The sequence below is a fragment of the Lampetra planeri genome, chromosome 13, assembly GCF_965212315.1.
Source record: "Lampetra planeri chromosome 13, kcLamPlan1.2.h2, whole genome shotgun sequence".
Lineage (NCBI taxonomy): Eukaryota > Metazoa > Chordata > Hyperoartia > Petromyzontiformes > Petromyzontidae > Lampetra > Lampetra planeri.
The window spans coordinates 6,431,732-6,445,317 of NC_136119.1; the positions used below are offsets into that span (position 1 = coordinate 6,431,732).

Here is a 13,586-nt window from a genome sequence, read left to right on the forward strand (position 1 = left end):
CATTTGTTTTGGATTAATTGACCGAATGGCAATCACATTATATTATAATTTTGGTAGTTGCCATAATTGTTTAAGCTGCAATGTTTAGGAGATTTTTGGCGGGCTTATGTCGAGTGAACTGCGGTTAAATAACTTTTCCGTAATTTCTATTCTTACTGGAAGTACAGCAAAAGCACAAAAACAATCCAGTAAAAATGCGAATTGCAGTTTAAAAGTTGTGCAAAACTGATATACAGGAATGAGATTCATCATCATACGGATAGGAAACACGATGTCCTATCCATACAGCGAAGTGTGAATTCGCGGCAATCCTCCTCACCCGGTTGGTGTAGTAGTCTCGGCCGATAAGCTGCATGCCGATGACGGCGAAGATGTAGATGACCAGGGAAAAGATGACGGTGAGGTTTCGCATCTCGCCGATGGCGCTCTTCATCACACGGATGAGGAGGTTGAGCGTCTTCCACTTCTTCGCCAGCTTGAACACTCTCAGCTGGGTTTCAAATTAAGTTCATGGTTAGGGTTACTTTGTTTCATTACGGTCGCTGAGCACATGCCCCAAAGGTCCATAAAACGACAAGTAGCCAGCAACAAACAGCGCTGATGAACGCGTCATAAATCAGGGTTAACAGGCTTCTTAAATTGAGCAGGGTGATTATGAGAGCTTTGGAGAAGAGGCGATGGCAGAGAACTCCTGAGTCGAGCAGAGCAAAGAAAGAAGCAGAGAGAGAGGAGTGTAAATCTAGACTCGGCAAAACAGTTCCCATTGCTTAAAAAAAAAATCCACTATAATATCCTCCATTCAGAGCAAATGAATTCAACCATATAAATATACTTTAGCATTGGAAACCTAAAAGAGCATTTTAATCACGGACATTTTTTTCAACAATGTTATACATTTATCCTTCAAAGTACCTATCGTGGACACAGACTGAATAATTCTTAAATTTTTTCATAATTTGTCACTCAAAGGGATAATCCCTGTAAAAATCACCAAGCCTGGAAACGCAAAAAAGCCCAAGCAGCTTGCTCCTATCAGCATTACTTAATACATGCCGTCAAACATTTGCCTTCATTTTCAAGGCAGATCACAAGAGTGCAAACAAAGTTATGCCCGACGATTATGAGTATTCACGACTACAGCTATTTAAATTTTTGTATGTAATTACGTTCTCAATTAATGACATTTTAATTGTTGAAAATCACTCTGAGATGCCCAAACGTAAAGGGAGCTCTCTCTCTCTCTTAATATTATAAACAGATGTCATCCATAACTGAATTCTTCCTAGTACTGTATCCGCATTCCGCAGATACGAGGATTCACCCTTTTATCTGTGAGTCACCTGAATGTGATCGCCCAGAAATAGCAAAATAGTCATCCTCTAAACTGCATATTTTTTACATACAAGAGGAGGCACTGGAACGTGGTGCAAAATTCATCCTATTATCAGCATTAATCGGGACGGGTAACTACACGATATCTATCTGTATTAATGTTTGTGGAATGCTGAAAATTAGGATCTTCAAATTGTACCCCACCCCCCCCAGTAAAAGCATATAAGGGGAGTATTGCAGCACCCTATGCAGTACAAAGTATAGGGTTGCCATATGTCCTAGTTTTCCTGGAATTATCTTCCTTGTAAGGGAGCTGTCCTGGGAAAGCTGTAATGTTTTCCCAGGACGTTAAAAGTGCCAGTTTTTCTCAGCTGCGTCGTAGTAATAATTATAATAATGATACACCACTTAAGAGAGGGCATATATGTATAGGTCTCCCTTCTTCCGGTCTTGTGGGATATTCTTCCTCCTGTGATAACGTCTCGCTTCTACTGTGATCTCACAGGTGGCAACCCTAACCCAGAGGTGGTGGACTCATTGCGAAGGTGGCGGTACATAGCCCATACGTACAATGCGGAATGTACGGATGATGGAGATGTTGATGTTGGTGTTGCTCATGGAGTCGAGAATCCACTCCACCACGCTCGTAATCACCACGCAGAAGTCAAAGATGTTCCAGCCCAAGTGGAAGTAGACGACGGGAAAGAGAGCCGTCAACTTGAGCACTGCCTCCGCTATGAATATGGTCGTCAGCACCTGCAGAAAAAAATCACAATGGACTGAATTGTCAGGAATCGTACATTATGGATAAAGCTATTACATGTTTTAAGGAAAGACATTCCGATGTTCCAAAGCCTGAGTGAAAATTGGGATTTGTCATGGAATTTAAAATGTTCTGGCCTCGTGTTCGACTCATCATACAGGCACAGGTAGCACAGGGGTGGGCAGGGACCTATGAGCAGTAAATGGGGGCCAATGTTCGAACATTGCCCCGTTTTATCATGGCCTCAAGGCTTTCACTTGGAATGATCACAATGCTTGAGATAAATCCGAACAACCATGAAAACTGTTGCTTGTGAGGACAATCAACAAAATACAATAAGTATACATAAGGGTATTTTTGAACCCATCCCCTTGACTACACATTTAAAATTCATTCAAACTCCCTCTGCCTCCCTAACCAAGACGTTTTCTTAGCGGCCAGGGGCTGAAGCATATCATTCATCTCCCGAGTCTCCGGCGTGGGGGGGGGGGGGGTGATGGGCTTCATGGCCCCCCAACCCCCCTGGCGCCACCTATTCCGGGGTACCGTATTCCCGACGTCGAGGGCACTGCTGTAGGGGGCATTGTGGTAGTCGATGGCCATCATGATGGTGTTGGTGATGATGAGAATGGTGATGAACGTCTCGAAGAAGCTGGAGGTGACCAGGGTGCGCAGCCGTTGCCGGAAGGCCACGAATGCTGAGCAGCAGCATAGCGAGTTCAGGCAGGCGACGAGTCTCTCCCGAGGGCGCCTGGCTGCGCACACCGACAGGAGGGAGCAGGGAGGAACATGGCTGGCGATCGGTGGGCGTAGTAAGGCCAAGGAGATGTCCGGGTGGCTCAGTGGACAGAGCCTCACTGTGCTTGCACTGCTGAGACCCTGGTATTGAAACCAGATTTCAGCCACTGGGAGTTAAGCGGGTTCTCAAGCGTAGTGAGTTGATGGTCTCAGCCTGGTCATTAATGACTGCACACAAAAGGAAAACGCATTTTTAAAATGATATTTTTCACTTAATTTGGATAAATTCCAGCTCAGATATTTAAAGTGATCATATTAACTGCCATGCGATGAACATTTCTCTGTAGCTGTGAGTGTGACCAGGTGTGTCCCCCTCGTGTGTGGATATAATTAAAGTGTTTTTTTAAATCTCAGAATTAGTTTCGTGAAATCGCCTTCCACATGCCATTCTATAGGGTGATGCAATGCTCCGGGATAATTCTAAATGGATACTTCATCTCATAACATGACACCAACAGGACAATTGGAATAAGTTGAACCACAGTGAAAGTACGAAGCGCGGAGCTCCGTGCTCTGTATTCTTAGGTTTTTTCGGTAAAGTCACGTAGGTAAAAAATTAAAATTAATAAAAGTAAAATACAAATAAAATTTAAATCACGACGTTTCAGAGGCAACACAAGCTTCCATCTTCAGGTGGAACGGTTCCATTTCGGAGGCAACACAAGCTCCCGTCTTCAGGTGGAACCGTCACAGCACGATTGCTGTATCAAGTAAATGAGAGATTCCAAGAGATACTACCCCGTATATATACTGGTTGAGGGGGGGGATGGGCTAGGACAGCAAGCGTGCTGTGACGGTTCCACCTGAAGACGGAAGCTTGTGTTGCTTCCGAAACGTCGTCATTTTTATTTTATTTTTATTTTACTTTTATTAATTTAAATTTTTTACCTACGTGACTTTACCGAAAAAACCTAAGAATATGAATCCTTGCAGTCACGAAAGCTTCCAATCTAGAACTCCGTGCTCTGGTCATGGTGTTCCACTGCCAAGTCAGCACCCACTGAGCTGTAAGGTGGAGCCTGCGCCCAAGTGGTCGAGGCCCTGGGAGATGCTGGAGTCCACGGAGAGGTCCCCTGGCTGCCGGGTGGACATGTGCATGTGCGCCTCCTTATTCACGCTCATGATGGCCTCCACCACCTGGAAAAGAAGCGAATTCGATCACCGTTACTCTTTCTTTTCCACCGGCACATCCGAGCCAATCCAGCGAGGGGCCCTCACGCTATGGGCAGTTTTCCACTGAATATTTTCTGAGCTGAGCCAGAACTAAACTAAAAAACCGTAGCCTCACCGTACGTCTAAATGTTGTTCAGGGCCAAGCAGGACCAGGGGCAGGGTTCATATTTATGTTGCCTCAGTCCATAACATGCATGTGACGTTGGCAGCACGGCTCAGGGTCTGCGGAGACAACACATCCTGGCACGTTGTGTGCTGTACCCGGCATGCTGGCTTGGCGTAGCCCTGGCATGGCTCGGTTGTTCAGTGGAAGAGAGCCGCATAAATGTTGCTCTCAGCAAATGTGACGGAGAGGGTGTGTGACCCGTTCACGACAAGTTCTCATGTGGTGGCACACACCTATAGTTCAATGATTTGGAGATTCTGCACTCACCACAATAGTTTAGACTCGTTGAGTTGACAGGAACAAAATGAACAGGATCTCCGTGTTCCAAACTCTTTATTTTACTTGCAGCAAACTGGCTGATTAAAAACGAGGTTTATGTAATGATCTGTGGACATGGCAGTGGGACCAGGTGATTTGTTATTAACGTTATCAATTTAATCATTGTACCAATTAATCAACTTGCGAAGAGAGGAAATCATTACTTGCCTTCTATAAAAGTGGACACAGAATATAATTACCACTAACTTACAAGCAAGCCTCCAAAAAACCTAACCCGAATATAAACAGCTTAGCCTGAGGATTCATCGTAAAACAGCTGAAAGTACGGTAGAACCCCTATAAACGACGGTAATTGGTTCCACGAAACCGGTCGTCGAGTCATTTAGTCATTAAGGGAGGATAGAAAATACATGTTAGAAGCTTGATTTGTTCCGATAGCATCGAGTTACCCTTTTCACTCAAGAAACATACTTGATCATATTTAAACAACGGATATTAACACGTAAAGATACTAACAACATTATAAATACGCACATAATATTAAAAGAAACATGGTTAATCAATGCATTAATTTAAATTTACTTTTCCTACAACAGCCCGTCGTTAACAAGGGGATGACCGGTAAGCGAACACATTGGGCTCTACGGAGGCCCATCGTTAAGTGATTCGTTGTTCACAGGAGCCGTCGTTAAGACGGGTTCTACTGCAGTAAGACTATGATTTCAGTTTCAGTTTCATTTATTTGGTATAGCCCTGTCAACCATTCGGCTCTTGAATTGGTGCAACCGCAACAAACAAAAACATGAACAAGAAAACATCTTAAGGTGACTACGTGCAAACAGAAAAATCCAGGAAAAAAACGGCATAGTGCCATCAACCTCTGGGTGCAGTGGTACATACCTGTCGGTGTATTGTGTGAGCGTATCAAACTCACAACCCCACTGAGCCGCAAGGTGGCCACAGGAGGTGGGAGTTGTAGCAAAGAGCTTCGTGAACCCGTCCGTGGCAGTTGACCGACTGGCCAAACAGGCCGATGCAGGACTCTCCTGACACACCGTCTCTCGGGACTCAGTGAGACTATTCTGGATTAATCAATGCCCTTATCGATCTGTATCACAAGATGTTTCATTCGCCTATCGGTGTGTCAGTCAATTTGTCTGTCATGGCACTTGTTGAGTTTCGTCATAGAGCGTTGAGTTCAGCTTTCTTCTGACCGCAGAAGAAACCAGGGACCAATGGTATAGATGTTGAGCTACGCATAACCTTTGACCTCAGGCAATGAAACCCTGAGCAAGCAAGCAATTGCATGGCTGCACACGCTAACCCTCTAGTTTACCCTTAGAACTACCATCACATTAGCCGCGTTGACGAGCGCAAACGCAGAGTCGCGGCGATGCGACGGGTGCGGCAGCACCTGTCTCTGCTTGCGCTCCGCCTCGGCCCGCTCCTTCCTCTCCTCGTCCAGCAGCTGCTGGTGGTGCCGCAGCTCGCGCTCATACGAGGAGGCCACCACGGCCAGCACGAGGTTGACGACGTAGTAGCCGCCCAGCATGATCACCACCATGAAGAAGCCGATAAAGTACTGCCCAGAGGCTCGCAGCACCTGCGACCGTGGAAGCCACGCGGAGAGTGGGCGGAGGTCGCAAGCTCGTTCGTACGGACATTCGTGGGAAGTGCTGTTTCATAAACTATTATTTGTTTTTAGAACTATGAACTGTTTTTTATTTGACCGGGAAAGGCCCACTGAGCTATGTAGCTCTTTGTCAGAAGCGATCTGGCCACAAATGATAGCTCAACGAAGTGGCTTATCACGTGCAAATGTAAAGCAGCCAAATACTCTAAATGCATGTTTATAATTGTGGAGGGAAAAACCTGAGGTCCCGGGGAAAAATCCATGCGACACGAAGGAGAACATGCAAACTTCAAACATACAGCAGGCGTCAGGGTCGGGATCAACCAAACCCACGACCTACAGCATACCAGGCGAGATAGTTAACATCTTGCCACCATGGCACCCCTGCTCACCAATAACTGGTGAGCAGCTGCTAACGTTGGTAAGGTCCACATGGCAGTGGTGGGATCTGTGGTGTAGCTGTTAAGTTCAAGTTCATTTATTAGGTATCAGAGGTGTGGACTCGAGTCATGTGACTTGGACTCGAGTCAGACTCGAGTCATGAATTTGATGACTTGCGACTCGACTTGGACTTGCATAACAATGACTTTGTCCCACCTATGAGATGTGGACTCGAGTCATGTGACTTGGACTCGAGTCAGACTCGAGTCATGAATTTGATGACTTGCGACTCGACTTGGACTTGCATAACAATGACTTTGTCCCACCTCTGTTAGGTATAGCACTGTGAGCCATTCGGCTCTTGAATCGGGTGCAACCTCAACAAACAAAAAACAAAAACATGAACAAAAAAAACATCTTAAAGTGAATATGTGACTGAGTGCAAACAGAAAATGCAAGAAAAGACAGCAACATATTGCAGAAAAAAACACCGTACACCAACGCTGTGTGCAAAAATCCCAGTGGGATGCAAGTGTGCAGGTAGTGCAACTGCACCAGGGTCCATGGGTCGGAGAGGCTCGGGTGATGGAATACGAAGAGGAGGGAAACTGGACATGGAGGTGCCCATTTTATTCTGTGCACAAAGGTCCATGCTGATCACACCACGCCGCTGGGTGGGACCAGCACTGTGCGTGTCCGCATTCCTCTGCTGATGTTGACCACATCCTACTGGGTACTCATTTTATGCCGTTGACCTGTGAAAGTGTTTGGTTTAACCTGCTTAGCTTAGGAATACAATGATATTATTAAGGGATATTCGATAACTGAATAGAACACGAAAATGTGAGAAAAATATGAATGTTATTTACCTAGACAAAGCTAGATGAATCCAGTTTTATGGTTAAACATTTCCACGCCGCCACATGACTTAGACAAAAGTATCCATGTTGGGTGTTGCCATGACAACCACATGACGCTGATGAAAGGGCTTGCTGCATGCGCAACTAAACACATCTCAAGACTCGTGTCAAAGTTTGCGTGTTGCTCAGCAGCACGGGAAACCTGACTCACGCGGTGTTGTCGAGCTACATGCACAACAAAAATAGACGAAGCGTTTATTATTGCAGCGACGTTGAGATGACACTTGCCATATTGTAGCAGTTCTCCCAGTAGTCGATGGTGATGATCTGGAAGGAGGTCATCATCGCCCAGCCAAAGTTGTCGAAGCTGGTCGCCCCATAGTTTGGGTTTTCACCGATGTCTGGCAAACACGTGTAGTTTGCGGGGCAGTGACTGAAACAAAACCACAAGGAGAGGCACATTTCCATGTCTCTACCCAGTAATTTTTATGTTTGCTCGATACAACTAATGGTTTTCCATCATACCATTTACCATATTCTCCGGCTTATAAGACACTCTTTTCCCTGATATTTTAAAGCAAAAAGTTGGGGATGCCTCTTAATATCCAAGAGGTGTGTGTGTGTCTGTCATCGGATTTACGTACGTTTATTGACTCCGGGTAGAGATTGGGGGTGCATCTTACTTTCTGGAGCACTTCATAATCCAGAGAACATGGCAGTAGTTGCCGACGAGAGTGTGCAAAATTTTGATGGCGAGTGAATTTATAAAACTCAGAACAAGTCACCTGGTGCCAGTGCCGTTTCCACAAACCATGACTTCAATGTCGTCCGTGATCAGCCAGTTTGCTGTAAACAGAAGAAAGAGCTGCAGATGTGGAGAAGCAAATTCACGTCGTTACAGTAAAAACTAACCACCGTTTATGGATGATGATGATGATGATGACGAGGATGATGATGATGTTGCTGCTAGTGGTGGTCATGAAATCATGACCACCAATAGCACACATATGTGGAGTCATTTTATTTATGTGGCTAGTTGGCCACAAATGACAGGATCCACCAACGGCAATACCCATATCGATGTGGATCAGAGTTTCATAATATGAGGAATATAAAGACGATAAAATACGTGTACGTGAACAGTTCATTTTTCGATCCACTGCTGGATGAGGGCTTCCACATGCCATGCGAGTCATGAAGGTTATTTTACCATACTGCACCATGCCAGTCAGTGCGGGTTGGTGAAGGCATTGAGCATAGATATTGTAACATAATACAGTACAACAGTGGCGTTTGCTTTACTGTCCACTGCCAACAACGTATAAACTACTTTATATGGTTTAGAAGCATGACCAATAATGAGAAATATCGAACGTACATTTTAAAAGTGTGCAAAGAAGAATTGAGAGGTGCATGCTTGGAGTGATATTGAGAGAGAGAGAGGAGCACATGGTTTAGAGAACATACACAGATCAATGACGTCATCCAAAATAAAAAAAACCAGTCAGTGTGCTCGGGCAGGGCGCATCACAAGGGATGACAGGCAGTGGTCAAGAATAACAAAGTGTGGCAGTCCAGGAATGGAACATCCACCAAGGAGACAGCATGTTAACTACCTCACCTGGTATACAGGAGGTCGTGGGTTCGATCCTGATCCCTGATACCTGTATATTTGGAGTTTGTGTGTCTCTCTCCCCGTGGTCACGTGGATTATTTTCCAGGTCCTCCGCTTTCTCCCTCCACATTTGAACACATCCGCTTAGAGTATTTGGCTGCTATAAATTTCCACATGATAACCCCCTTCTCTGAGATGTCATTTGTGGCCACGTCGCTTCTAAAGAAGAGCTATAAAGCTCAGTGGGCCTTACCTGGTAAAGTAAAAAATTGTTTAAGTTGTTTTGTTGTTATTACATCTGCGGATCATGAGAGGTCTGTGGTTGGCTTGGGGAGGCCTACATCCAGTATTGGATTGACCGTGGCTGAGGATGATGGCGGCGACGAAATCACGTAAAGTCAAGTGCCCGCTTACACTTGTTTTGCACGTAGTTGCTCCACTCAGCAGCGGAGAGGGAGCTCGTGGCCGGGTCGGGCAGGATTACGCACTTCTGACGCAGCACACCGCGGAAGATCTGCAGGCCGAAGAGCGAGATGATGATGAGCGCGAAGATCATGAGCAGCATCACGTTGAGGAGCAGCCCCGCCGACTTGAAGATGGCCCCCACGATCGTCTTCAGTGCTACGTAAGGTGCGAAAGAAGTTCAACATGCACACATGCATTCACCAGAAGGAAAAAAGCAACAAAAACACACTCAAGTATTTGCACCATTGGAACCTCATTTGCCAGTAAAAAATATGATAATTGTTTTTTTACCCTTCTATCTGGCAACAAAACTGACAACCTTTTTATAAGGAGTCATGTTTGCATAAGACCACAATACCTGCAGTCATAATGCAATCAACTTCAAGGACAGTGCACATTATCAGAGTAATGTTTTTGTTTGCATTATGACTGCAGGTATTGTGGTCTATGCAAACATGACTCCTTGTAAAAAGGTGTCAGTTTTGTTGCCAGATAGAAGGGTAAAAAACAATTATCACAGTCAAGTATGTATGTTAAACATCTTTCACGCTGTACTCAGCCAATCGTGCTAATCGCACCCGCACCACTCAAACGAAAGCAAAGAACGAGCAGCTGTGAATTAAATATTGTTAAGAGTCAAACAGCGACCACAATGTCATAATAAGCTTTTTTTTGTGGTCGCTGCTTGTCTTCGTAAGCTCGACCAGGTGAGCCAGAGCCAGTCTCGTTCACATCGTGCCGAACAGCCACTCGGTAACAACCAGAAAACACATTTGTGGCCAACTCTTAATGCAGAAGCTGGCAGCTGTTGCACGTTACCAGGGAGGATGGCGATCATCTTGAGAGCTCTGAAGGCTCGCAGAGCTGAGAGGCCCGGAAGGAAAGGGAAGGCTATCGTCATGTACCTATAAGAGAAGGTGAGGATTGAGCAACGACAGCGACAACGTTAAACAACTTGACAGTGGGCATTGAAGCAGTGCATTGCACACACTCACGCTTTGCACGACATTTATAAACTAGAAAATCCCTGTGAAATGTCACGGTTTACCCTCTCCAAAGACTCAAATTGTGTCTTACACATGTTTCCCAGACTCTCGTTCATTTTACAAAACTATTTCCAGCTGCCGACTAATAAATTCAGAGGAATGTTAACAGTGTTTAGAATTGCATAAAACCCCATGAGATAAGTGTGGTTACATTTTTCAGTCGGGTTTTTTTCCACCTAGGTTGGCTACGTGCGGTGCGAAAGAAGTTTAACATAACATACATCGCTCATCAACATCATTACCATACGGGTCCAGGTTCCTTTCCGTCCGGATGAGCCTGTAACTCGACAACAAGATTACTTAAGCAAGTAATTTGCTGAAGCAGGCTGACTCACGGACGGGAAGAAAATGTCCTTATAATGTCGATAAACTAACATTAGGTCAGTGTATAATGTTTTTAGTAGCTCATCCTTACAACATTTCCATAACATGTGTGAATAACACGCGTTTATATGAAACAAAATTATGAAATAATGTCAGCATGCTGAATAATTCGCGAGCACATTTAACTATACAATGCACAACAAGTATGGAAAATCATGGGGATTGATGTTAATGTTCTTGTTGTTAAGGAATGCATGAATCAGGGTACAAACAAAAAAGTTGAGATGTACCATTGACTGTGAACAAAAGTAAGTGTAAATTTTGATTTAAAGCTTTCGTGACTGCAGGGATTCATATTCTTGGTTCTTTCGGTAAAGTCACGTAGAAGGGAAACAATATAAAACAATAATATTTCGACTGCAACACAAGCAATCATCATCAGGCGTGAAAAACACAGCAATACATTTTGAAAAAAGTGGCGTTTTTTATTATTTTATTGTTTCCCTTCTATGTGACTTTACCGAAAAGTAAGTGTGCTTGGTAATGCCAGATTGTTAAAAGGGATGATGATCAGACTGCTGATGGAGTGTCAGCCAAATGAGAGAACGTGCCTGAGAGTATGACCCCCCGAGAGATTGGGTGACGAGATGAGCACATGCTAGCCAGGGAGACCCCCTGTGGCAGCTGTACCTACGTGGCACAAGGTGTATGCAACACCGCCCTGAAAATGGGGCACCAGTCTGCTTGTAGGGGACGATGTAGTTTTAGGGGTTTTCCAATTAGGTAAATTGTGAGTCATTTTTTTCTAATTGTGACCATGACGTTGGCAATGATGACCATCTTGCTTCGTGAGAAAATTGTCGCAACTGACGCGAGGATGATGACGATGAAGTCGAGCCAGTTCCACGCGTTGCGCAGGTAAGAGTACGGGTGGAAGACAAAGCCCCGAGCCAGCGTCTTGATGAGAAACTCGCCCGTGTAGATTGCCGTGAAAATGTAACTGTGAAATAAAAAAAAACATTAAATAATATACAGCCCCTGGGGAGGGGTGGCGGCGGGGGAGTGGTTATGAACACGTGTAACCTGCGTGTGATTCTGGGCCACGGCTGACATCTGTGGTCAGTGATATACAAACCCATCGTGATCTGTCAACATCCTGCATAACTGGGTGGCTTCAGCAGCAAAGCAAGCGGCTCTCAAAGGGAAGGTTGCAGAGTCCAAATTATTTTTTTGGGAGTGACTCCAGCCCATCATCCCACCGGGGACGATTAAATTGAGTACCACTTTGTGCGGAAGTAAACAGTGGTTTCCCATGGAAAGACTTGCCCGTGTCATAGGATTGTGGTATTTACACCACTGGATCAAGGCTGTAAATAGAATATGAGCACCGCCTCTAAGCTCATTTGAGCAAGAATTCACTTTGACTTTGGAACAACCTACTTGACGGGAAGGCTTGGGGAGAGGTTCAGTAACGGATTGGCAAAATTACATATTGTTATTTTATGCAGTGCATTATGTGACAATAAGTAATTCTTGAGATGTGATAATGCCTATTATAACAATGAAACATCAAAGGATGGAAATATAAATAATGACACCACCTGGTAATAGAGTTGCATAACCACCGTATTATATTTCAAGGTGTGCAAGGAATACTTTAATACATCTTTATCTTGACATCAACATTGACGAATTGATTGATTTGTCTTTCGCTTAAGCGAGCGAGAATCTACTTAGATTCACAGTATTTCCCCCTTTACAACATAGACGCGAAGAATATATTTAGACAAAAAGAGACAGTTGTTATTTATTTATATGATTTGCAATATGGGCTACGACACTGTGGCAATGTTGCACAATACTCTTATACATTTACAGTGCATTACGTTTAACGTTATACTTCAGCATGAACAGTGATCAGGTCAATAGCGATGACAACAATGACAGGGCAGCAGGGTAGTTTCAGTGGTAACACTGTGTGCCTCACACCAGAAGGCCTTGGCATTGAGTCTCTTACCCAGGCCTCTTTCTATGTGGAGTCTGTGTGCTCTCCTCCCTGTTCTGAAAGCGTTTCCTCCGGGTTCTCCCGGTTTCCGCCCATAGCTATGAAGAGCACATATAATGTAACCGGTCTTGGCCAAACATCCCAATGCTGAATAAAATTACCTGCAAAACGCTCAATTGGGATATTACACAAAGCAGCAGCAGCATCGCAGCTGTTGGCATGACCCTCCTGAACAAAGCACCTTGAAGACGGTAAGACTTGCCTGGGTAAACAAGACAACAATAACAATCTCCTCGTCGTCTCCTGCCACCACAGTTAAATGTTATTCTGGAATCGGGGGACACGTGATCATGGCCCTGTCCGCAGCCCTTGCACTGGGCTGTGTATTGAAGCAATGGGTCGTTCAATCGTGTGATCGCGGATGCTTTACTTACTCGGCCAGTGGATAGGATTTGTTCGTCGCCAGGATGATCATGTTGACGAAGATCGTCAGGATGATGAATGAGTCGAACATCGTTTGCGCCGTCAAGGACAAAACCCACAGCACTTGCCTGCCTCGCGCGTTCCCCAGCTCCCCTGCAGGGCAGCTCAAGCTGAACCCAAGCGGTGTCGTGTTGCGTAACGAGGCAATTCGAAACCAAAACCATCCGAATGTTGTCGCGCCACCAAATCAGATCTTAGTGAAGTGGCAGAGAGAGAGAGAGGGGGGTCTGAGCCTGCCTCGAAAGGGCTTCTTCAATGGGCAA

The 13,586-nt window shown here is 45.0% G+C and overlaps 1 protein-coding gene across 1 annotated transcript in view; it reads right to left on the reverse strand.

The window, feature by feature from the left end:
- LOC144722152 (sodium channel protein 1 brain-like) overlaps window positions 1-9,565 on the reverse strand; it is a 28,704-nt gene extending 19,139 nt beyond the window's left edge. The window contains exons 1-8 of the mRNA XM_078600325.1: window positions 9,415-9,565; window positions 8,171-8,231; window positions 7,674-7,818; window positions 5,866-6,114; window positions 3,895-4,030; window positions 2,642-2,850; window positions 1,903-2,088; window positions 320-490 (exon numbers count right to left, since the gene is read on the reverse strand). Of these exons, the coding sequence (XP_078456451.1) occupies window positions 320-490; window positions 1,903-2,088; window positions 2,642-2,850; window positions 3,895-4,030; window positions 5,866-6,114; window positions 7,674-7,818; window positions 8,171-8,231; window positions 9,415-9,565 (1,308 nt within the window). The remainder of the gene's footprint in view (window positions 1-319; window positions 491-1,902; window positions 2,089-2,641; window positions 2,851-3,894; window positions 4,031-5,865; window positions 6,115-7,673; window positions 7,819-8,170; window positions 8,232-9,414) is intronic.
- Window positions 9,566-13,586: the final 4,021 nt, after the last annotated feature.